Below are 25,892 nucleotides of genomic sequence, written 5' to 3'. Positions count from 1 at the left end.
TGAAGGTAATAGGATTTTCCAGTTTTTATCATTCATAACCTATAATTATTTATCATGTAAGTGCTGCCAGCGTCAGCTAAAGAAAATGTCCCGATTTTCGATAAAAAATATCGACTCGTAGACAATGCAAACAAATAAATATGGAGTCCAATAATAACCTTAACTGCTTCGTTATATGTAAATATGTTATTTTTATTTATTCGTTTTCTTTTTTATAATTTCAAGAGTCAAGAGGTTAACATATAAATCTATGTGGCAACCATTATTTATAAACAATTTAATTGAGTGTTTTAGATTCCAACTTCTGAGGCGAATGCTAATCCCATACCATATAAAGATGCTGAAGTACTATTGATAACGAAAACAAAAACAAACAATGCAACAGTTTTTGGGTGTAGTTGGAAAACAAAAAAATATTTTAATTAAAAAAAAGTATAATAAATTTTAAAAAGTAAAATTTAATAAACTTATTTTGTTTTAATGAAATTCTGAAAATTATTTATCTCCCAGAACAGGGAATGCAGTTATTATGGCAACATTATACGCACACATTAACAAACTATCTCTGTCTCAATCGCGGTTTAACTGCCCCTTGGTCTATTTGTTTCTCTGTCTACGGGTTAGTACAAGTTAAAGGCAAAGGTAATAATAAATTGTTTCGAAATAAACTAATATTTAATTTCAATATTTAATTAATCGTCATCATCAAAATCAAAATTATTCACAACATCATCACTTGATTGTGTTTCCACGATGAGATATTTAAAAGGGCAGCAGGCTTGATCCACTCTACATGACCTGAAACATAACACATTATCTTTACCGTACATTAACTAAAAGCATAAAAATATATATTTAACTTATTAGTCCACTCAATATATAAATGTATTATTAACAATTGTGTTATAAATAATCGAGAATCGAAATAGTTTGTGCCAAATATCAAGTTGATTTTTTGCTATTGTGATAACAGTACTAATACCTTGAACAAGCTGACAATATTTCGGTCTTCGAACTTTCTTATCGATAATCAAATAACTATATTTTTATTATCGAACATATTAGTTTTTACCGGTTTTTTTTTAAATATACATCCCTAGGTGACATTTTGACAATTGACATTTATTTATTCAAACCTGTGATTCAAATTGACAAATTCAAATAAAGAAAAAGTTCGATTATAAACAATTTTTACGTTTAATGTTATTAAAAGTTTTGAATTTGAAAGTAATAAAAATATTGATTTAATTATCTCTTTTCATAGATTAGCAGCTATATCAATAAACTTCAAAACATTTTTTACTTATGTCAATATTGTTTTCAAAACAAAATATTCAACACGACTTTAAAAACACTGGTATATTTAAAATGGATATTGAAGACACGTCGAACGACGTTGTAGCAATAAATTCAGATGATGACGACGAGGAAGCTTCTAATTCTGGTAATTTTATAACCTTTTTTTTTAATTATCGACCAAATAAGGCTTAGATTCAATGTCAGAATTCCCAGCAAGACTTAATTCAAAACTTTAAAACAAATTTAAACCAACATATATTTTCTTTTTGTTGAAGAATGCATCATTTGTTTCGTCTGGGTATCATTTACTTACATTATATTTTCAGTTCTAATCCCAAATCTCAATTTATGCAATTGCTAATATATTTAATTTTTGTAGTTATCAATTCAAAATTATGATCTCAATTGGGACACAATAATATTTCATTTGACCAATCACTTCTACATAACAGCATAGAAAAAATATTATGTAACAGGACATTATATATCATCGTAACAGCCTGTGAATGTCCTACTGCAGGGCTAAGGCCTCCTCTCCCTTTTTGAGGAGAAGGCTCGGAGCTTATTCCACAACGCTGCTCCAGTGCGGGTTGGCGGAATACACATGTGGCAGAATGTCAGTGAAATTAGATACATGCAGGTTTCCTCACAATGTTTTACTTCACCGTAAAGAGCACAAGATGAATTATAATTACAAATTAAGCACATGAATATTCAATGGTGCTTGCCCGGGTTTGAACCCATGATCATCGGTTAAGATTCACATGTTTTTACCACTGGGCCATTTCGGCTTTATATATAGCAAACAAAAATTAAGTAGAAAACATAATAAAAAATATTATTTCCTACATCAAGTGGCTAGTTTATAGTTTTCAAAAGAGATGCATTGATGGTTGCAATAATATTGCCAGTAGAACTTTATTCTTCCATGTTTAACGGTTTAATTTTTCGCATTACAGATAAGCCGATAATTAATCTATTTAAAAGATTAATAACGAACAACAGTAAACAGAGCACAGTATTGACTAACACTCAAATTATTGATATACTCAATAAGGAGTTTAACGTAAACATATCAGAACTCCATGAATTAGAAGGAGATATATACTTAACAATCATGAAAAAATATCTTAAGGATTGGCCACAATGGGACGAATTTGATAGAGTCATTACTGGCTTAAAAGGTCAAAATAAAGAAGCTGAAATGGAAAGGATATTTCAAGCTAAATATGTTAATTTGAAAAACTATTTAAAGGTTATGCTCGATTCTGCACAAGGCTTGGCAAAAGCAACGGTTAAAAAAGCGACTGATAATAAAATTGTATCGACCAAAGAATCAAATAAAGATATAACGAATAGTACCGTTGTCCTCGAAATCCATTCATCAAGGAACCAGCTTAATCAATTATTCTTCAGACAACCTCATTCGAAACTGAATAATACACTTTTCAATGCTCTATTCTCTTTGCCGACTCAAATACAATTGAAAATGTTGCCGCTAGAGGCGATACTTAACTGGTGGGGAGTTAGTATAAGTTTATTAAACGACACAAACATACGTGCTTACAAACGAGAAACCAAACATGAACTTAGTCATGTTCTGGTCAACAAAATTATAACGTCAAGATTGAATCCGTCTAAAGTTTTAGATCAGAATATTCAAATAGCTAATTACCATTCTAACGCAAGTAAGATGAATACGTCTGTATATATAAATGTAATAGATAAAATCTCAGCGAAATCACCAGAATTTAGCGATATTTATGATTTTATAAAGAAAGATTTAAAATTGCTCCCTCAAATGGTTTATTCCCGCGCTACATATAAGAGATATACAAATAAATACTCATACATAAGATACCTTAATAAGAATACATATAATAATGCGAACAATGTAAACGAAGAGTTTAAACAGTTTGATCTACAACTTGAAGAGATGGTTTCACCAATGTATACAATTTTTCTCGGACAATTTAACGAGTCAAATCCGTTTTTAGTTGTTGAGTGTGAACCTTGCTCGATTAAGTTTACGGGACAATATTTGATAAATGACCTAAAGAATCACTTCAATGAACAGCACCAGAATGAACCGGATTGGAAATGTACGAATTGCAAGAAAAAAATTTCAATGACCGCACTAGCGCAAAACTGGTGGACTCATAGATGCTAGTAATGTTAAATTATTTTATTTAAAAACTTTATGGCTCACAGACATACATCATCTCTCGATATAAGTGTACAAAAGTTTCTCTTCCAGACAACAGTTGTGACAAAAACTTAAGTATAAGAATTTTAAAATAGGAATGTGTAAAAATAATTTAAGTAACATAACTTAGAATGTTTGAAAATTAAAATTATTAGAACATATTGGAAATATGTATGTAAAGCATTGCAGTACAACCTTTATATTAAATTACATTAAGCTTGGAAATATGAGATGATTTAGAGGGTCTGAGGCAAATTAACCGCGCATTAATATAAATTTAACAATTTTTTTAGTTGCTTACTTTTTTTTTTGGAGATATATAGTAAAATACAAAAATTTTACTTGTATATGTATTAAAAGTGTTTACTTGGGACTAAACATTGGATATTTGGATTTACAATTGGGATATAAAAAAGTTGTTTAAGAAATTTCTTTGTGAACTTTTTTGTGGAATCTCTCTCTTGTAGAGGCCTTGAGGATGTAGCCCCGAATGCTCCCCGCTAATCCGGCCAAACGCGTATCGTAACCGTAACGCGTATGCCGTAAGCGATAGTAATAAATCTTCAATTTTACTGGGTTACTTTTATAAAACAATCGTGATACTTTGTGAAAATGGCAACATTTTTTAAATTTTAGTTAATTATATAAATGTGTCGTTTTTCGAGTATGACTGTCTTTAATTAAAGAGATATAACCTAATGTTTTTTTATTTACACATATGTATCTTTTAAATAAAAATATTACTAATTAAAGAGGTCTGTAACGGTTAATAAAAAGCAAATCGTTGTTAAAACGGTAAATTAGTTTAGGCAATGCTGTGTCTTCTTCACACGAATGTCAAATTCATAATGATAGAATGAGAGAGTAATTAATGTTTGTTGGTAACAATGTTGGATTGGTAACTAAACAGCCGCTAAGCAATGATTATAAGTAAGGCTTCAAGTAAACTAAGAATTTTGAAGTTAATTGCAATAAGATTTATTTATCTTAGTCTTATTTTTTGTATAAATATTAGGCATTAAAAGTATATGTTTTTGCCTAATGCCTAATGTCATTAAAAGTATATATATATTTTTGTATAACGGCATGTGCTACAACCCGACAGCGATAGATGGCGCTTATCAATATGTCAATTTTCTAAATCGAGCTGTCTAAATATTCGCTATACTGCTACGAGTATATATGTAGTGTGGAATAATAATTGAATCATAAAGCTGTTCCTTAGTTTCATTTACCGATTGATACCTCATCTCCCGTTATTACTTCGGCTTAAACGGTTTTTCTAAGACTTGTATATAATATTCAAGTAAATATAATATTGAATAAATCATATTTAAAAAATATATTATAACTTAAAGCTTCCAGTTCTAAATGTAGATTGTATCAAGAATATGAGAGTAACCGGTAGGAACTTAGTAGTTACTTTCTTTTAGTAATTAAAATGTTTTAAATTAAAATTGTATTTTCATAAAAAAAGTTTACGGTGAAACCTAAAAGGCCATTAATACGACCATTTTTTTTAATGTTTAGTTATTATATATTACGCGTATATACAAAAAAAAAAATCATTTTAGTTTTCAGTTTTTACTCACTATTATAAAATTATTATTTTTTAAAACGCACACGTATTGCAATCATATACTAAAACCGTCCCATAACAATACCTATCTGTTTTCAATGGTAGAATTATACATTTCAATTGTGTTATATCTGAAAATAATGCCCGGTTTACATTATTCCAGTCCAGTTCCAGGAAAAATGTAAACCGGCACTGGAATGAACTGGATTGGATTCAGTTCATTCCAGTGCCGGTTTACATTTTTCCAGTAAGCAATCCAGTACTGGACTAGATCGCTGGACTGGAATAATGTAAACCGGGCATAACGACAAAATTCAACCTTCCTTTTTTAAAATTAGGTTTTGTCCCCTCCCCCCCCCCTCACACGCAGCTGAGGCCACAGAGAGAATCTTATAATAATATGATTGTTATATTACCTTTTATACCAGTGAGGGTTATACAGCGTGAAGTCTACCACACCAGGACCGTAATTGCAATTTGCTCTGGTAACGCAAATACCGCTGATATTGCCGCCCGTCTGACAATTCATAGGCGCCAGCATTGTTGCTGAGAAACATACATACACATTCAGTTAAGGTATAACTATATTATAATATTAGCAGTAAGTCCCAACGTGAGTCCGGTCGTCCAGGGATCAATTCAAACACACAGAAAATATGACATCAAAATCGGTCCAGCCATGTAGGGCGAGTTTCCCGGCTTCAAACCCGGGAAAGCACCATAAGTTATCGTGTGTTTGATTTGTAATTTTACATCATCTCGTGCTTGGTGGTGAAGGATAATTGCCAGGAAACCTGTATGACGCAAATATGTATGAATTTTGTCACGTAGTAAGAACCTGCAAGTATTCTATTGTGCTTATTCCACCACGCCACTTCAATGCGATTTGACACTTGTGGCGGCTTCCTCACGCATGATATGTAATATGAACCTGCTATCTTCGATCAAGGTTCACGTGTATGCCACTGGACCATCACGGCTCTTTACGTCTCTTCTTAAATAATTTTTTGTCGTCTTAAATAATATTTGTTACATTTTTATTAAGTTAATTTAAGAATTTAACGATTATCAAATTTAAGCATTACAATTATAAATGGCCGTTGCATATTACATTTTTACTGGTATAATCAATATCTGTGACTATACCGTTTGTTTAAAAGGGTACACAATACCACCGACCCGCCGACACAGGTTTGGCGTCTGTCTTAGTCAGCGGATTTATATCTCGCTCGGTACTCGTTGAGTACGAAATAATTTATGCAACTTATTTTGGTTGTTAATGATTGCTATAATTAGCGTATGCAACAGACATACCGCCGACATATTACAACAAGTCGCTGGCTAGCACGGCGAAGGCGGGAAATCGACGACGGATCAGTGGTTTTGGTGTGTACACACCTTTATAAATAATTACCGTTACTATTCTCCGTTGCGACTGACACTTCTTTTGTTGGTCCGCCATTTTGAGGCAGTTGAACCGTTGCTTCGAATATTAGGAATAAAGAAATGAGCCTAAAAAAGAAACATTAATTATAAAAAAAAAACAAACTTATTTTTTTAATATTCAAGTAAGTATATTCTTTTAAAAACATTTTATTAATCGAATAGAAAAACTCTTTTTAGGAGTTTTAATTAAACATGTAAAATTTGTTAATTATCTATAATTTAATAGCATTTTCGTATCATTTTTTTCATTAACTCTCATTTGTTATTACAACACAATTATCATTAATTATAATTCAAAACTATTAACTCTAATTAAATAATAATATTTCCATTAAGACCCGTTTCTGTTTAAATATTATTATTGAAGTTTCAGGATATATTTTCGTATTAGTAATATAGAAAAAAATGCGAAGCCAAGACTTATTTATTTATGTACAAACGTATAATGCGCCTTAGATGAATATGATCGGCTCGTTTGTCGATTACCAAAAATTAAAAAAAATTGAATACAAATATATAGTTTAAGAATCGCTAGACGCTATTGTTATAATACATAGTAAAAGGTCGTATGAAAATGTCGCTCACACAATATTTTTTTATTAATAAATAAGTATTTATGTTTAATGCTTTCAAAGTTACGTCATATAGTTTTTGAACTGTCTCGTTAAAGCTAAATTTTCGATTTAGAAAATTAAAGAAATTAAAATATACAGAAACTTTATAATCTGTAAATAACGTTTGACACTTTTATTTAAGAAAAAAAAAAACACTAATATAATCGCCATTGTTAATAAATCCGTGAAATTATATTATTACCTGTAATTTTTTTTTTCGTTATCGTAAACAAAATGGCGCTTAAATTAAACTATGAAATTAAATGGTACAAAAATATTCCATTAATAAATAATAAATGCACTTACATGTTATATACGCGCATCTTGAACGCAATCAGGAACACGACTGCTTATCGGCAAATTATAATATAAATTAATAATAAATCAACTAATTGGACGACATCACCATTAAACATTACTCATTATGATTTATTTAATTTACAAGTTAGTTTTGTTTCTAGACCTATATACGAGTTTGTCCAGCAAATCGAAGATCGAATTTGTCTCCAGTGTTATGCCAAAACAAAGATATTATACGTTAAAAATTAAACATAATAATAATAATAATAACCTGGGACATTATTCACACATGGCCATCTGATCCTAAACTAAGCAGAGCTTGTACGATGAAAACCAGACAACGAATATACTACAAATATTACTTTTCTCTTTAAATACATACTTATATAGATAAAAAACCGGGCAAGCACCACTGAATTTTTGATGTGCTTAATTTGTGATTCATTTCGTGCTTGATAGTGAAAGAAAACATCGTGAGGAAACCTGCATGTGTCTAATTTCATTGAAATTATGCCACATGTGTATTCTACCAACCCGCATTGGAGCAGCATGGAGGAATAAGCTCCAAACCTTCTCCTCAAAAGGGAGAGGAGGCCTTAGTCCAGCAGTGAGACATTAACAGGCTGTTACTGTAAAGATAATTATACCCAGACTCAGGACAAACAGACATGTTCATGCACATAAATGTCTGTCCTGGTTTTTTTTTTTATAGAATAGGAAGGCGGTCGAGCATATGATGGTATGAGGTCACCAACGCCCATAGACATTGGCATTGTAAGAAATGTTACCTATCGCTTACATCACCAATGCGCCGCCATCAACCTTCAAACCGGAGCACGACAATACTGTAACAATACTGTTTTGCGGTAGAATATCTGATGAGTGGGTGGTACTTACCCAGACGAGCTTGCACAAAGCCCTACCACCAGTAAATCGAACCCACAACCTTCGGCGTAAAAGGCAAGTATCTACCAACCACGCCAACGGCCCGTCATGTTAAACAAAGGGAACGGGACTTAATGCAGATTATTTTATGACCTAGCGAGGAGTACAGTGCTACACCCGCCTGATTGGAATTAAATTAATTTGTACAAACCAAGTTGTAATATTTAACTACTATTTTCAATCTCTATTATAAAACAAAGATATATTATTATTATAATGCGAAAGTTTGTCGAACAACTAGAGATACAGACTAGTACTCAGAGTACGTAACGCCTCTACAAAACGATAACTATGAATCAAAGCCTCGCCTGTTAGTAAGTTCGCGCTAGTCTTTAGAACAATTTTTTTGCTTTTTTTCCAATTCAATTTCTTTATATCGAACTTGGGTATCATTGGATAATATTAAAATGTACAAAGGTTTTATTTGATAAAAATATTGAATGGCAATTTTTTCCCTAAGAGTAAATATGCTATCCCTGCATAATTAATTGTTTTATGATCTATGAATATAAATAGACCCACAACGGCCCTTGAATTTAATAAGAGGAGTTATCTATATTGTGATTGTCTTCGTGCAGCGATTTAGTGTTCTGGATAAGTCATGTAATAAACCCTTATATAAAATAATATTATAATAATAATGTCCTCCAGACCGATTTCGAGAGAGAATCTCAAGAGAGATTAGTCTGTCAGTATTCAGTATGTTAATGTCCCACTGCTGGGCTAAGGCCTCCTCTCCCTTTTGAGGAGAAGGCTTGGAGCTTATTCCACCACGCTGCTCCAATGCGGGTTGGTAGAATACACATATGGCAGAATTTCAATGAAATTAGACACAGGTTGCAGGTTTCCTCACGATGTTTTCCTTCACCGTCAAGCATGAGAAGAATTATAATCACAAATTAGCACATGAAAATTCAGTGGTGCTTGCCCGGGTTTGAACCTACGATCATCGGTTAAGATTCACGCGTTCTATTCACTAGGCCATCTCGGCTTTTTTTTTAGAGATTAGTCTGTGCAGGACATATTATAGTACACAAATGAGTGCACGAACACAGGTGCACTCTCTATTCCCTAACTCTTATAATCGGAGGGGACGGCAATCCGACCTGGCGTGACCTGGGAATTGAACCTAGGACCTCCGGGCCTGCGACCTACATCTAGCCACTAGACCAACGAGACAGTCACCCTTATATGTATCTAGGCTTGCTTACCAAACTTCGGGGACTTTTTATATGTTGGCTTCCTAACAACCCCAAAGTTACATTCCAAGTTAATTCTACTCCCAACCATGCAAACCCTTTTTCAACCGTCCCGGACTATATATAAAACAAATAGAAATTAAAATTAGAAAATAAAACAAACCATTTAAATTAAAATTCAATTTTATTAATCACATTATTATTATATTATAAAAGTATAATAATTATAATAAATAAACCAAAAAAACACAAATACTGAAACGCTACATTATTAATGATATATTTATATAAAAGTTTATTATTTCAAAGCACCTAAATAATGAAATACTAATTAATTTTTCATGTTTACAACTCACTTTGTTTGCAACAGTTTCACAAGCGCTAACGTTTAAATAAATCCTTACTGAATAAGCAGGAAAAAATTAAATGTACTTATCTTCTTATTATGGCCACCCCACTTTAAGACGGGCCATAGCCCCTTTGGAGCTCTGAGCCAAGTACGTGGTCAAAAATAACCGAACTTCAGATCTATTAAATATAAACAGCAATTGATTAAATATTACAACGGCGCGTATTGTTTTTACATCAAAAACCTACCAATCTAACCAAACATGAAGTATAAACGATTGCAAGTTTAGCCTGTGGGGGTAACTTGGTGGTACCTTGGTGATACTGCGCTGTTACAAGGTTATATCAACTGTTTATGTTTGTAGGTTATCACTAGACCGACAAACAGTCAATTAATATTCTGTACGAACAAACTCGAAACTCACCGCAGAAATCTGTCGTGAAATGTCAGAAGGTGATATACGAAATTGACCGTAATAATCATAACATTACAGGAACACACGCATCAAAATAGTATATCACCATAAATCGATTGTCAACATTAAACGAGTGAGTAATGAAGTGAGATCTTACAGAAACGCACTGCATGAACGCATGCGGCATTAGTTAAATATTGGCTATGGAGGGTAGAAATAAGGAGTATCTCATACGGGACTTCCCCCGAAAGTATCTAAAATGGCGCTACTGTAGCTAGAATGTATTAACTGAGATTAACATTGCGTTATTAATTGGTATTTAGAAATTTGTTTAATTTGAAAACAGCGCGTTTTGAACGCGAATGTCTAGCTATCTCTCTCTAATTCCGTTTCACTCTACCGAGTATTGGCGCGTTAATTCAAATGTCACACTCTAGCTTCAGCAGCGTCATTTAGTTCCACACATTTTGGGGAACATTTTTTCAAACATATTCTACACTCCATAGTGTTAAAATAAGCCACAAACTCGATGAGTCAACGCGGACCGTTAAATGTCATAAAGTCATATGCGACATTCACTAAAACAGCTTTATTGTCTTAAGGATACGTAACAAAATAGCGTAGCACCGTATGTCGAACGATTTACGTATTTCTCTCACAGCTCTGCTGGTCTAAGCGTCTTCATCGTTCCCACTATCTTCAGAAACTTCTCCATCACCAACGAATACCTCTTCCTGGATCATATTCGGTATTTTAGCGTTATTTATCTGTAACACGGAGGCCATAGCCAAGCCGGTTCCGAAGCTATACTCTATGGGCTTCAAGCTTTCATCTACATTGTCTATGGACAATCTTTTCGCTGGGACGTTCTTCCTCCTGGCCGCTCGGTGTCGTCTAACATCGTTCAATATTGATATTCTTTCGTTGTACAAATGATCGAAGTCGCTCTCTGATGACGACGGAGATAGTTCTAGATCTTTCCTTGTGAATCTGTAATTTTTGTTATCGTTGGTGTTTTGTTTTTTATTTATCGCTTCATTTATTTGTCTATTCCCTGCATTCGCTTCAACATCGCTTAAGGCTTCAGACAGTCCGCTTGAATCTAGATTATTCGCTTCATTGGGTATACTTTTAAACCATTTCGTCACTACAAACGATTTTTTTGTCCTTGTTATCGTTAAAACTTGATTTTTAGGTTTAAATTTGTTTGTAGTTTTAAATATATCGTTCGTTATATCATTTTCTGTTTCATATTTATCGATTCTTAATTTGAAATTATCTAATTTATTTCTTTTATTATTGCGTTTGGTAATTTTATACTTTTTGAACAGTTTTTTCGTCGCTTGCGATCTTTTTATCTTCGATATCAGTCCTTTTCGTTCTAAGAATTCTTCGTATTTAATCTGTCTCGGGAATTCCGGTATGTCTTTTAAATTTGGCATCGTTTTCGCTAACGCCTGCCTCTCTCTTTCTCTCATCACATCTTCTCTCTTCACCAGTTTCCTTTGTAACTCTTTCAGGACAACTTTCGACGCTTCCTTTTCTTTGTGCCCAGGACCCGTTACGATATCACCGACTGGCAATGGAACGTTTTCATCCTCAGTTTTAACGAAATAGAAAACTTCATCACGTATTACCGGTTCTTTGTCTTCGATTTTTAAAATATTCATCTCCTCGAATTCTTTTTCTTCGCCTTTAATTTCTTCGTCGTCAACGCGTAATTTATTTTGCATTTTCTTTAATCTTATCTGTGAATTCTGTACTGTAGATAGACACTTCGTTATGTTATCTATAATTTCATCTATATCTTTATCTAGCACGTCCAAGCTTATTTCCTGTTTATTCATCGCACACGAATCCAGGAACATATCTAGGTGGCTGCACTTGTCCAGGGCCAGTTTTAGCTCCAGACACGACCTAGCCACACCTGTATGTACGTCTGAGTACATCCATGTATCATTAATCGCTGAGCCCGGTTTCTTTAACGCACTATCGCTGTCCTTCGTGCCGTAATTCTTTAACAACCTGTACATTCGTTCTAGGGCTTCGTAATTATCTTTGAATTCTTGGACTAGATGTTGAATTAGGACATTATGGATCCAGTATACCCTTTCGTTGTGGTTCTTGTATATTTTCTGCGCATGCGCAGTCGGGATAGAGTGTGCCAGTGCTATAACCTTTAACAGTGTCGATTGTACAACTAGGAAGGCGTGGTGGATTTTCTGTTGAAACGTAAAATTAACATCGTATAAATATTTTAAAACAATCAAGGCTTTTCTTATTTCAATTAACATTAAAAATGAGATCATTAATTCATTCATTCACTCACCATAAGATTATCACTGTCAAACTCGCTGGCCACGTCTCCGTGCAACCACGGAACGTTCCCCAGCAGCGAGGACGTCGCCCGTGACATCAGTATCAACAGCTCGGTCTGTTGTCGAGACAACATCGTTCGCATCGAATCTATTACTGTTGTTACTGAGGTACTGAAACAACAAACAACAATTTGGAAATAGAAGGAGTGCTTATAATATACAGGGTGTGCTATGAAATGATAATAATAATAACGGATAATGGAATTTGATCTTACAGTCGAGCGTGCAAGGTCGAGTATTCCCTGCAGCAGGCGGTCGCGCGGCGGACTAGCGACATGTAGTCGCGCATGACCGACAGGAGCGACTTGAGCGAGCCGCGGCACTGCAAGCGGTGCGCCGCTCGGATTACAGCGGGAACTATCGCGTACGCAGCGAGCTTGACGAACGTTGAGCGTTGGAAACTGCATGGAAACAGTGACAGTTGAACGAATGCTTCCATTCGTTCATTCTCTGTATTGTTGTCTATGTCTATTGTCTTGTCACAATTTTCACTGAGTTAACTGACAGACTTTACACGTAGCCTTGTGTCGGACTGTCATTACTATGAAAGATATTGGAGGGAGGTCATAGACAATTTACTATTTTTTAAACAAATTATTGATTCGAAACATTTATATACTTTATGGCTAAGATTGATAATCATTCGTTCTCCATTTATAAAAATTTTAAAAGTATAACTTTCAAAAATGGCTAATCTAATATTAATGGCACCAAGTATTAAGCAACGGACAGACAAACTAATTTTTTACATATACATATAGTTGAAGCAATAAATAAAAAAAAAACATAATTGAACCTTCTCGGAGGTGCGGCAGCAACGAGTGCCAAAGTAGCCAGCAGAGATAGATTCCTCTCTCCCCGCGTGAACCAGCCCCCCCTGGTGCCCCCCGCGCGGCCCCACAGCGCCTCAGCCGCGGGGGCTTCCTGCTCCACTTCCACACTGTCCTCTCGGAACATGAGTCCACTTTCAAGGATAGCTATGATGTGCTCTCGGCTGTATAAAAGCTGAAGATAGATAATATTTTTTAATGAAAGGCTGACTATGACTCAGAGGTCAAAACATGAGATTTGCGAATTATCAGAAGATTACGGGTTCATAATAATCAGACAAAAAATAAATAAATGAGATTCTCGTCAGTACTAATCGGATATTAATTTCCGAACGGGTTAGTAGTGTTTACTACATAGGGAACACTTACTTAAATAATACTATATTGAATAAATTAATTTAATTTTTTACCCACCGACCGGCATTGAAGTGGAAATTGTTCAAATACACTCCTGTACGCTGTCATTATGAACGTAATGATATAAAATAAATTTATCTCACCATATTAGGCCTGAATTTTATAGCAATCCATCGTCTAGATAACATGGGGGGGTTGAAGTCTTGTTTCATAAACAAAGCCATCTGAAAATGTCAATTATTTACTTTAAAATTAAGGTTTATTGAACTATATAGCAAAACCCAGCAGATTGTCCTGTCTGTACTGTACCCATAGTCATGGTTATCGGTAGAACTGTACAGAAGTTGATATCCCATGATATCATATGATGATAAAGCAAGCGGCGATTTTTATTTTTTGGGGCCTCGGACACAAAAATATCCTCATAATTTAAAGAATATTATATTATATTTTTAATTAATTATCATTTAATATATTTATCTCTTAATTAAGAGTAGGTAAGTAACTAAAAATGATTTTTAGAGTACTTGTGTTATGTTAATTAAGTAGAAAGGAACGAATAGTGGGTAATAATTATTAAAAATAACTACCACCATAAGCACTTGCCGCACATGTTACAACAAAGTTAATAATACATAAGCACTTCTTTCATAACGATCGGTCAAATAGAGTATGCCTATAAATCTCAAAGACCAGCCAATGAAATATGCCTCGATCCATTTTCATATATACGTCAAGACAATATACATATATACAATAGTTTTTTATGTTTTTTTTTAGTCTTTAAACATGTGCTACAGGAGCTTAATGCATAAAATTATAAATGAACTAAATTGAAATTAATATATCTTATGATCATTTTTGTATGATAATAATATAATAACGTTAGTCGTTCGTGTAATAAAAAAATTGCATACATGCAAAAATTGAACATGATAAACAAAAAAAAATCCATGGAGAATAAGGTTATCTATTGATATTATACAACTTCTAAGAAATATAATATTTAAAAGAATGAATGAATCTTAAGGTACATAATAAAACTTAATTAAATATTAAATACTGGAAATAAATAATGTAATCGGTTTTAATTTTTTTTTAATATTAGTAGGTATCAAACCTTATTTATTTCCGTAGTGGGAACTAATATTTTTCCTCTCCGTTTATATTACGGTGTATCTATAAATACGTTTGTGTAAATGTATGTATGTTTTTGTATAAATGTTTTTATTTCATCTAGACGCCGGTTAAACGAACAGCTGATAGGATAAAGATGAATACCACTTACCTCAACGGATTTTTTCTTTTATTTTATTAATAAATTCAATATTTTCAACATTTTCTTCTTAAATTAGATTTATCTATATAATGTATTATTTACTTTTTTTAAAATAGCTCTAAGTCTAATTGGAAAAAATATTTTTTACTTGATATGTACAATACATCGACATTGCAAGATGTCAATAATCATTCGATTTTGAAAAACGAATATCGATATATTGATTGTTTGGTCTTCATCATTATTATCAACAAATAATAAAAATTAAATATTATAGTGACAAATGTACTAAGATACGTATTAATACCTACCTATTAATTCTCAATATTTTTGTAATTTAGCTTTAATTATGTCTTAAATCAAGTTGTAACGTAAAAGAAAACTTATTAATACACAATTAATAACATATTTTGAATTCTAGCACTTATTGGTTTGCTTGATCTTGATTTTAGTGTATTTTCTAATTTATTCAAAAATATTTACCGAATATTTAAAAATATTTTTGATATCGAATGATTATTGAGTATTGGTCCACTACTATTGACTACCGGCAAAAGTTTTGACAAGTACGTACTCGGGGCTGCCAAGATTTCATTACCTAGTTTAACCCCAAAATCTAAACATTATATTTGTAGACAGGGTAATTGGATAATGAAAAACGGTAGTTTTCTGGACAACCGGAAAGTTTTATTTTTTATTTTAATAATATTTTTTTATTGGAAATTACCAAAAAAATTTGTATAAATAAAAATACATATATAATAAACAATTATAAAATATATATACAACTTTTGTTTGTTGCCATTAGTGTAATTAAATGTTTAATGTAATTTAAAAAGGATTGATATTTAAATTATTTCAATAATAGAATACATACTGAATAAATCTTTATCAAATCTATTTTATACGTGACATTGGCAGAATATTTTTTGCTCAAATAGCGTAGATACACGCCAGAAAAGGGGAAAAAAAATCTTTATCAAAACAAAAATATATAATATAATTCAATATGGTTATTGCGTGCTGTATTCGTAGTTGTAAGAGTAAAAATTATCCTGGAAGTGGAGTATCTTTTCATGCGTAATTAATATTACTTTTATGTTATTTTCAGTGGTCGTTGTTGTTATATATATAAAAATAATGATTTTAATCAAGTAATAAATTATACTATATAATTTGTTGCATTAATGAAAAGTTGTAATAAAAATATTTAAATTTTAATGGTTTTCAATACGAAAAAGTATAATGTTATCAATTAATACTTCCGGTCCTACATATACGGCTAGTTCGGGTACATCTTGATGATTATTTATAAGTATAGATTAAAACTTCTGTTTAAAAATTTAATAAGTAATTTCATAATCAAATAAATAGTTGATTCATATTTGTTTATACTTGGAACATTTTATTATATATTATTCTATTTATTAATGGCGCCTTCTGCTTGTCAGCTTCCGGCGCAATTAATAAATAGTGATTATTGTTTATTTATATTTTCTCAAATTATGTCGATTAATCAATGCTATAATAAATTTGTTTTATTATGTATAATGTAAGGATTAAGCTACTAGAATCTTATTTTACTGATCTGGCTAGGTTATCTGCTGCTTATCAACTTCCGGTGTAATATATTAATCTTTAATATTTAATGTTACATAATCCTGTATTATTAAATAATATTTGTCCGTAAATAATCATTAGAATAATTAAGATAAACAATGTTTAATATTATCTTTTAAGTTTGTAAATTTAGTATTAAATTAGGTCAAGATGTTTTTGTATAAATACCGCCAGTTTAAATATATCGGGCATTGGTATTGTAACCGTTGTAACGAGCATTACAAGAGTTTTCTTATATAACGTATCGTCATTTTCGCCGCCACCCTGGTAATCCACCTTCTATAATTCATTTATTCATTATTTATTTAAATATAGATAAATAAAATCACAATAATGCTCTTTGATATGCCACATTATATAATACTATAACATTAAATATAGAAAATTTAAGCTTTATAAGTGTTTTTTTACGAAAACTGTTAAACAATCTATAATTTTACTGGTGGTAGGGCTTTGTGCAAGCTCGTCTGGGTAGGTACCACCCACTCATCAGATATTCTACCGCAAAACAGCAATACTTGATATTGTTGTGTTCCGGTTTGAAGGGTGAGTGAGCCAGTGTAATTACAGGCACAAGGGACATAAAATCTTAGTTCCCAAGGTTGGTGGCGCATTGGATATGTAAGCGATGGTTGACATTTCTTACAATGCCAATGTCTAAGAGCGTTGGTGACCACTTACCATCAGGTGGCCCATATGCTCGTCCGCCTTCCTTTTCTATAAAAAAAAAAAAAAAATTATATTATATTTTGCAGATTTCCTCAAACAATAACATAAGAAACAATGGTTGAAAGTAGTACAGAGAGAAAATTGGAAGCCGACCCAGCATTCACGGATCTGCTTAAAGCATTTCCTACGAGAATATTTCATTGAGGGGAGAAAAAGAAGCACTTTACATAAAGATGCAATTCCTATATGTTTTTATCGGAATATGGAAAAGGTACTGGAGTTTTTAACATAATTATATGAGTTAGGTACATTGATATGTATGGAGTATAAATGTAATAGTAATTATGTCTGTTGGTGAAACTTTAATGAGTAAACTACTGAACCGATTTTGATCAAATTTAGTATAAAACAAGGTTGAACTCCAAGAAAAGATATTTTATTATACCTACCTGTACCCAAAATGCAGGCAAAAATTAGTTTGCTAATATATTAAACAAATGCATCGAACTACCCAATATATTATGTTTCTACTAGGAACTAATACATATAAAACATCATATACATATAAAAAATCAATATTGAGAGATAAAATAATTGTGTTAGCGCTTTACGTAATTAGTTTTCTTAGAACATAATTTTATTTGGGCTGTGTAATAAATACCTTTTTTCTCTTAAAGGAAACATCAACGGAATGCACATTCAGTACTTCACCTGACAGAAGCAGTTTACCTGATCCCGATCACATAATAACAATTATAAAATGAAAAAAGTCAGCATTGAAAAACATAAGACCGTCAAAAAGGCCAATTTTCATAGTAAAATCACCATCCAGTGTAACAACATTAGACGGTAAATTAGCTAAAATATTTCTAAAATAGAGAGAAATCTGCAAAGCTCTGTTGCAGCGGTTACGGTCAAGTCAACGGTCGTGTAATACTTTGAAAAATAAAGTAATGTTATTGGAGGATGAAATAAAACAATTGAAAACCAACTCGGTCAACACAAGTGCTCCATTAATGTTGACTCTGTTCAATGATATGTATGAAAAGGAAACTTAACGATCAGGGTTGCTAGATCAAGATAATATTAGTGTTGTTATTATAAATATAATCTTATTTAAATAAATATACTTTAAGAACAATGTATTTTTTATGTGTCAGTGAAATATGTTTTATACTTTTTCACATAATAGATAAATATATAATATATATTTTTTAGATACAACAGTGTAGGAGTGGCTTATAAAAATAGTATTCATTATGAAACAAATAATTGATGATGTTAGATAATTTAAATCATTTTTTTCTACACTATTGTTTTATATGAAGTGAAAACATGTTTATTTTTTTATTTATCTAACTGCATAAGTTGGTTGGGCTGTGGACAAACCCACCTAGGCAGTTGCCATCCAGTCATATATTCTACCACCAAACAGTGATACTTATTATTTGAACTATGAATGGTCAGTGAGCCAGTGTAACAGGCACGAAGGACATAATCTTAGTTCACAGGGGTGGTGGCGCATTAACGACAGTTATATATTTCTTACAGTAGTAGTATATTTCTTACAGCGCCAAAATTCAACAGCCTCTGTCGGCGATGGTGACGACTTACCATCAGGTTTTTAATTAAAAAAAAATTGTTTTAATTTTAATTATTTATTTTAATTTATTTGTTATTATTTTTAATTTTATTTGAATTTAATGTTAATTTTAATTTAATATGGATTGTTTAATCTGAAATAAAGTATTATTATTATTTATATGATTGAGAACGAGATTTAAAAATAAAACAAATTTTAATAAAAAATTGTACATTTTACAAAAATATAATACATCATATTTCCCATATAAAAACAACCAAACCAGTTTCAGAAACATCACAACTTCGCCTTATTATCCAAACCATTTAACCCGTGTAAGAGAAACTGACCCACAAACGATGCAACTTTCCCCGGTTCAGCGATATGAACATCATGGCATCCTGTGACTAACTTCACTCTATAGTTATCAGATAACAACGATTCGTCCAATAAAAATGGCGTCTTTGTAAAATGTCTTGCATTAACAGAATCTTCAGTTATTATTGTCAATGTTGGTGTCTTTAAAGATTTCAAGAGCTTCAGTAGATGTTCAGGCGGGAATGGTGAATGAACGGGAAAGTTAACTCGTTCATCGAAGGTATATCTGAAATTAAAAAAAAAATATTTTAGCGCCATCTATTAGCTTTACTTAGAACTATATTTTTTGTTTGCAACAATAAGCCTCAGGTTTGTTTTAAAATGCCTTTCGGCTATTATAGTCGTTTTTATTTGATGTTTGTAAACAAATTTTGCAGGCAAAGCGATCCGACCAGAGTTGACATATCCAGAGGGGAACAAATGAGTAAAGACAAATGACGCGACACCATTCGCATCTTGAATAATTATATTCTCTATGGATTCGCGAAAATATGGCGTACGTGTGCGCCGTTTTAGGTAAACAAGTCATTAATCTCTTAGTTTTCTAACCGTAGTTTCTTTTAAATTAACATGTGACAAAGTATCATTTCAATGAAGTAGTTTTCACCTTCGGATTCGCTCGGGTTTAGGGTGAGGGCAATTAATAGGCATAAAAAATTAGTCTATATCCTTCCTAAGGGTTTAAGCTTAATTCACACCAAATTTCATCACAATCGGATACATATATTAGGAACGCATACAGGACAAACATACATACATCGTATTTATTAAAAATTAGAATATTTTTTACCTGATAAGACCATTTCCCGCCGGCTCTGATAATCTAGATATTATATCTCTAGCTAATTCTTTACTTATTCCGCGACGTTTCATCATTTTCGATACAATCTGTAAAACATTATATAATAAACATACATACAGCCGACTACAAAAGGAGTAAAGACGAATAAACAGTTTTGACCTTAAATTGCCGCGATATCATTGGTCTAGATTTTTTTTTTTATAGAATAGGAATGCGGACGAGCATATGGGCCACCTGATGGTAAGTGCTCACCAACGCCCATAGACATTGGCATTGTAAGAAATGTTAACCATCGCTTACATCACCAATGCGCCACCAACCTTGGGAACTGAGATGTTACGTCCCTTGTGCCTGTAATTACATTGGCTCAATCACCCTTCAAACCGGAATACAACGATACCAAGTACTGCTGTTTTGCGGTAGAATATCATTAGTATTCATTATGGATTCCCAAAAAAAAAAAAAAAACGGCAAATGAAATATTACGGCAAAATTGTATGATAAAAAATTATATAAAATATTAATCAATAAATCGCATGGAATGTGTAAATTTATGTATTGTTTATCTTTCATCTTACATTGGTTGGCTCTGATAATGGTGATCAGTCACCGTCGCTGATATAGCAATATCTATCTTTATAAATCAAGAATAAAACGAAAACAATAATTTCAATATATGTTATTGGTCTAAATTTGAACATAATCATTATTTACCAAAACATTAAAGCTCTTTGTTAATGACACAACGTATTATTTTGTTTTATTTTTATTATTTATTTACTTATTTCTTGGAATATATGTTTCAAACGCCATCTATTGGTGAAATATATGTTTCATGTATTTTATTATTCACCAATATATATATTATATTTTGTAGTATTCACCAATAGATGGCGTTAGTAGTATTTTAAATCGCACTATCATCGTGCCTGCTTAATAATATAAACTGTATTTATATTTTATCGATATGAAGTTCAAATTATAGTATTATAGTATATTACTGGTTTTCAGTAATATTCTTGTAGTAATTCTCTAGTTTTTTGTGTCATGTCTAAATGTTTTCAATTTTTAACTTTATTATGGTACAGGTGGACAGGCAAATGAACCGCCTGATATAAAGTGGTCACCACCGGCCTGTATATATATAGATAATGGCATGTAAGAAATATTAATCTTGGGAAGATGTTATGTCCCTTGTGCCTGTAGTTACAATGTCACTCACCCTTCAAACCGGATCACAACTACACTGAGTACTGCTGTTTAGCAGTTGAATATCTGATGAGTTGATAGTATCTACCATATGTATGTATATTAATAGTAGTAAGGCTTTTTTAAACCATATATAAATAAATGTATTACCATTTCTTCGTTATAAGTTGGTTTTTCTTCTGTTGTTGAGTTAAACTTTTTATAATCGTTAAAATATTTAATTAATGACGTTTCGTACCTAAAAATAAAAAAAATAACAGTATTTTAATGCACTGTAAAAATGACAATATGTTTTTTTTAATACTTTTAAAAACCTAATCTTAGACTAAGCGTCCCATTTTTATCTTTATGGCTATATTTTTATCTCTCTATTCTAGACTTTTATCTGTCTCAATATTTTATCTGAAACTACCACTGGCGTATCGCGGTTGAGTTCCTTTCGGTTACCGTCCTCAGAGCATATGCAGGAAAAATTGGTAAACGGACATATTGACCACCTGGTTTTAGTGGTCACCAGTGTTCATAATAGTTCTGACAGCTGTTTTAGTTTTATATACAATAAATATAATTTCATTCACAGTGTTTTAGAGGGTATACCAAAAAGTTAAGTCTTTTATGGAAAAATCTATGTCTCTCGTGCGGTACTCTGGTTATGGAAATCCTGAGGTTTTTTTTTTCAAATAACCTGTATAATATACTTTTTTATCTATGGAGTGTATAAGTAAGGAGTATCTCATATGGTCAACCCGATTGTCTACCGAAATTTATGTAATTAGGGTTCTGAAAGGCAGGATTCTGTAATTAACATTTATGCATATTTTTTTTTAAATATAAGCCAGCGCTTGACTGTTAACACACCTTATGGAAAGTGATGATGCATTTATTTATTTATGCATTTATTAATTGGAATTTAGAATTGATTAGCTAAACAGTTTTAAAAAAGAGCATTTTGAAGGTATGTCTAGCTTTCTCTCTCTATTTCCGTTTTACTCTACAGAGCATCAGGAAGTTCCTTCAAAAGTACCTTTAACTCCAGCAGTATTATTTACCTTTTATTCATTTTTTGGGGGCCACTTTTTATACAAGAATATACTCCTTACTTCTACACACCGAAATTTTGATATAATTTATAAGTACTTTACCATATTGGAAATAACTCCACGGGAAACACAACACCTAACGTGACTGGGTCCAGATCAATAGCCTTACTGATCTTCCCGGGATATGATAGGTCGTATAGCTTACCTGAAAATAAATTTTATTATTGAAACATGTTGATGGGGCATATCTTTTATAACAACTTTTTTTTTTGTAAAAACATCTCACCTAAAGTGCAACCCATAGAATGCCCTAAGTAAATAAAACTCTCCCATCTGAAATGTTTCACGACGACTTGGATGCTATACAGAAGGTCATACATGCTGATCATAAGACCGTGCGGCATGTGATCTGATCTACCAGAGCCTGGCAGGTCAAGACCTGAACACAAAAAAAAAAACTTTAATGTAGACTCAAAATTATAGCTTAAGATAAGGAATATTATTAGGTACATAAAAAAATAAATTTTAAATAACTAGTTTTCATCTGAGAATTTACTTGTGTTTGGGGTGCGGTGTAAAAAAAAGTAGCACATGTCCTTCTTTAGACTTTGAGTATGCTTCATACCAAATTTCATCAAATTCCGTTCAGTAGTTTAGCAAGCACAACCAACAGACAGTATTAGAATAGATAATATTATATAATGTTTGCATAAAATTGGATTATTTTGGAATAATTTTGTGGTTCTGCTATCAATAAAATTCTTACCAATATAATAAAAATTCTTCGGTAACATTTCAATGAGAGGCCTGAAGCTGATGACGGTGTCTTTCGACCCAGGACAGACTAGAACTGGTGGATCATAGCAGTCGCCCCATGCAACTACTGTAAAAACAATTTTTTTAAATTTAATATAGATAAGCAGACTGGCAAATGTGCTACTTGATGCTAAATGATCACCACTACCGCTAATACTAAACTCACATTGCTAATGCACTGGAAAACCTTGGGAACAAGATGAAACTATGAATCAGAACACAGCAACAAGTGGTGCTGTTCGTAGATAAAATGACGAGTGGGTTTTTCCTATCCAAACAGGTCTGCATAAAGTCATACCACCAAGACGTTACATTAAACTTCTCTTCCCTACCTACTAAAACACATTTTTACATTATTCATAATTTGCCGCTGATTTAAAATAAAATATATTAAGACTTTCACTGTTTGCCTAATTTGGAAGTCGATAGTATTATTTTTTGACAACGAGTCGATTGGTGGATGCTTGCCTTTCATGCCGATGATTGTGGGTTCGATTCCCACCCAGGTCAGATATTGATATATAGATTGTGTGCATGAACATGTCTGTTTGTCCCGAGTCTGGAATATCTATATCAGTATGTATTTACAAAAGAAAAATAGTATATGTAGTATTGAAGTTGTCTGGTTTCTATAGCACAAGCTCTGTACAAGCTTAATTTGGGATCAGATGGCCGTGTGTGAAAAATGTCCCAAGATATTATTATTTTTGAGTATCAACTATAATTAGCCTACCATATGTCATGTACCTAGTTTTTATATTATAATAGTATTATTTTTACTTAGTTATATAAAAACTCTTTGTTTATGTGTAAGGCTGTGTTTTTTCTCAATAAATTATTATCAATGTGAAAATTGGATTAGTCATCTTAGACTCTTGTCATATTTATTTTAAGTATAATTTAAAATTTTGCTGCAAAATATAAAAGTTTTGCAGTCTTCAATAACAAAAATTTAAGTTTTTCCAAAGTTATCTTGTGATTACTAATTTCAAATTTTTAAATTGATTCCATTTGATTTACAATATTTTAACCCAGGAATGATTGAAGAATATACTATTCATTTTAAATTTGAAAACGAAAAGTTTGAAGTTCAAATTCCAATTATGAGGAAAATAAATTTGTTTTTTTCTAAGCTTAACAAAACAGGTAACTTATAACTCTTAAAACAAATTGAAATACTTACTGCACAAACGACCCCATGGAGCTTGAATAAACCATTCTTTTTCTAATACAGTCATTTTAATTAAGCTAATTTTATAAATAATATTCTGAAAAAACCTACAAAATTGATATCACAGCATTACTTTGTAAAGAATCAACACACATTATATATATATCTCTTTATCACATCAAGATATTACTAGCTTATCACAAAATTTTGTTATTTCAATACATTCAGAATCTTTGTGTTTAGTTGTATTGTATCTAAGTTAATACAGATAAAATATTTTATATCAAAGGAGTATTATATATATATATTTTTTATCTATTTTTTTTTTCTCTTTTCTGGTGTGTATTATATTATCTATATAGATAGGTAGAAAATTAGAAATATATGTATCTATGACAACTCATGTGACACATGACATTTTATAACATGTATTGCCTTGTACTACTTTTAATTAAAATTTCATTTTAATAATATTTTTAGGAATCAGAAGTGGATTTTAAAATAACGGAAATGAAAAGTTAAATAAAGAAACAAAGGAATTATAATTTAATTAAACGGAATTAGTAACGGAAAATGTCTGTTTAATATTAATAGAGAAATATACCACTATTACACAGCTTAGGCGGGTGAAATTAGAGTTCCAATCTTCAGTAGCAAAAAGAGGCCCATCATGGCGAGAGGAGTTCTTTTATAGCTCGGTGCCCGTGTGTTGCCAGTCTTCTCGACTGACTCCTTACACGGCCTTTTCTGACAGGGCGTTGTTCTCGACCGCATTCGTTCCGCTGCCCTGCTGACGGTGGCGAAGCATCTTGAACATTAAGAGTCAGTTGACCAGTAGTTTCACCTGGAATGTATAAACAAGTTATGAGCCTTTATCGTTACCAGTATCGTCAGCTACTCAGGCTTTCATCTCGCAATCAACAATTTGTATTTATCTTTTCAAGTGATTCACTCGATATAACATTCATCATCAGCTACGAATGAAAACGTAATGTGTACAGTGTGTTACACGCGTTTAGAACACAGAAATACTGAACCATATGGATAGATTTATCTACACACTGCCACAAGCCTTACCAGGATTATCTTGCCTCAGTGTGTCGAATTGATCCAGGAACATCTACATCTGATCATGAAACGGCAGACTCAGTAGCGTCTACATCGAGTCACCAGATAAAATAGACCCAGTACCATCTACATCGGGTCAAATAAAAACGGTTAAACACATAGTATTTCAGTCCAACTGAAGCAAACAAGCAATAAAAGCTGCCAACTACTCACTTTCAAAGAATGCTGCACACGTCTCAGGACACCATTCTCCCCGCCAAGATACCATATACTAGGCCGCTGCTAGAGTCGTTTTACCAAACGCACCGCTTAGCAACTTGAGTTCGTAACGTCCACTAGGC

At 32.2% G+C, this 25,892-nt stretch overlaps 4 protein-coding genes and 1 long non-coding RNA gene across 8 annotated transcripts; 2 read left to right on the top strand and 3 right to left on the bottom strand.

Moving 5' to 3' along the window:
- Window positions 1-653: 653 nt before the first annotated feature.
- On the bottom strand, window positions 654-7,576 carry LOC126779696 (uncharacterized). Its single transcript, XM_050503857.1, has 4 exons — window positions 7,451-7,576; window positions 6,499-6,596; window positions 5,501-5,630; window positions 654-798 (listed from the first exon to the last, which is right to left on the bottom strand). Exons 1-4 carry the CDS (start codon window positions 7,465-7,467, stop codon window positions 693-695), a joined length of 351 nt encoding a protein of 116 aa, XP_050359814.1. The 5' UTR covers window positions 7,468-7,576; the 3' UTR covers window positions 654-692.
- LOC126779543 (uncharacterized) lies at window positions 1,163-4,227 on the top strand. Its single transcript, XM_050503639.1, has 2 exons — window positions 1,163-1,444; window positions 2,259-4,227. The coding sequence occupies exons 1-2, from the start codon at window positions 1,306-1,308 to the stop codon at window positions 3,467-3,469; spliced, it is 1,350 nt and encodes a 449-aa protein (XP_050359596.1). The 5' UTR covers window positions 1,163-1,305; the 3' UTR covers window positions 3,470-4,227.
- A 2,279-nt stretch (window positions 7,577-9,855) lies between the features above and the next one.
- On the bottom strand, window positions 9,856-15,335 carry LOC126779471 (uncharacterized). Of its 2 annotated transcripts, none has more exons than XM_050503465.1 (6): window positions 15,206-15,335; window positions 14,061-14,141; window positions 13,527-13,735; window positions 12,946-13,131; window positions 12,682-12,841; window positions 9,856-12,574 (listed from the first exon to the last, which is right to left on the bottom strand). In XM_050503465.1, the coding sequence occupies exons 2-6, from the start codon at window positions 14,139-14,141 to the stop codon at window positions 11,024-11,026; spliced, it is 2,187 nt and encodes a 728-aa protein (XP_050359422.1). In that variant the 5' UTR covers window positions 15,206-15,335; the 3' UTR covers window positions 9,856-11,023. The 2 variants fall into 2 exon arrangements, with proteins under 2 accessions (XP_050359422.1, XP_050359423.1); XM_050503466.1 differs by lacking the exon at window positions 15,206-15,335 and adding an exon at window positions 15,038-15,141.
- Window positions 15,336-15,786: 451 nt separating this feature from the next.
- LOC126779714 (uncharacterized) lies at window positions 15,787-18,592 on the top strand. 3 transcript variants are annotated; one of them, XR_007670380.1, is made up of 3 exons: window positions 15,787-15,857; window positions 17,572-17,756; window positions 18,163-18,592. It is a non-coding gene; the product is annotated as an uncharacterized LOC126779714 (long non-coding RNA). The 3 variants fall into 3 exon arrangements; XR_007670381.1 differs by lacking the exon at window positions 15,787-15,857 and adding an exon at window positions 16,193-16,276; XR_007670379.1 differs by lacking the exon at window positions 15,787-15,857 and adding an exon at window positions 16,756-17,083.
- A 678-nt stretch (window positions 18,593-19,270) lies between these two features.
- Window positions 19,271-24,781, bottom strand: LOC126779615 (serine hydrolase-like protein 2). Its single transcript, XM_050503762.1, has 7 exons — window positions 24,496-24,781; window positions 23,263-23,379; window positions 22,783-22,935; window positions 22,599-22,701; window positions 21,607-21,694; window positions 20,236-20,333; window positions 19,271-19,671 (listed from the first exon to the last, which is right to left on the bottom strand). Exons 1-7 carry the CDS (start codon window positions 24,548-24,550, stop codon window positions 19,365-19,367), a joined length of 921 nt encoding a protein of 306 aa, XP_050359719.1. The 5' UTR covers window positions 24,551-24,781; the 3' UTR covers window positions 19,271-19,364.
- Between the last annotated feature and the right edge of the window lie 1,111 nt (window positions 24,782-25,892).

This window comes from Nymphalis io, chromosome 29, assembly GCF_905147045.1.
Source record: "Nymphalis io chromosome 29, ilAglIoxx1.1, whole genome shotgun sequence".
Lineage (NCBI taxonomy): Eukaryota > Metazoa > Arthropoda > Insecta > Lepidoptera > Nymphalidae > Nymphalis > Nymphalis io.
This window is presented reverse-complemented; position numbering and strand designations above follow the sequence as displayed.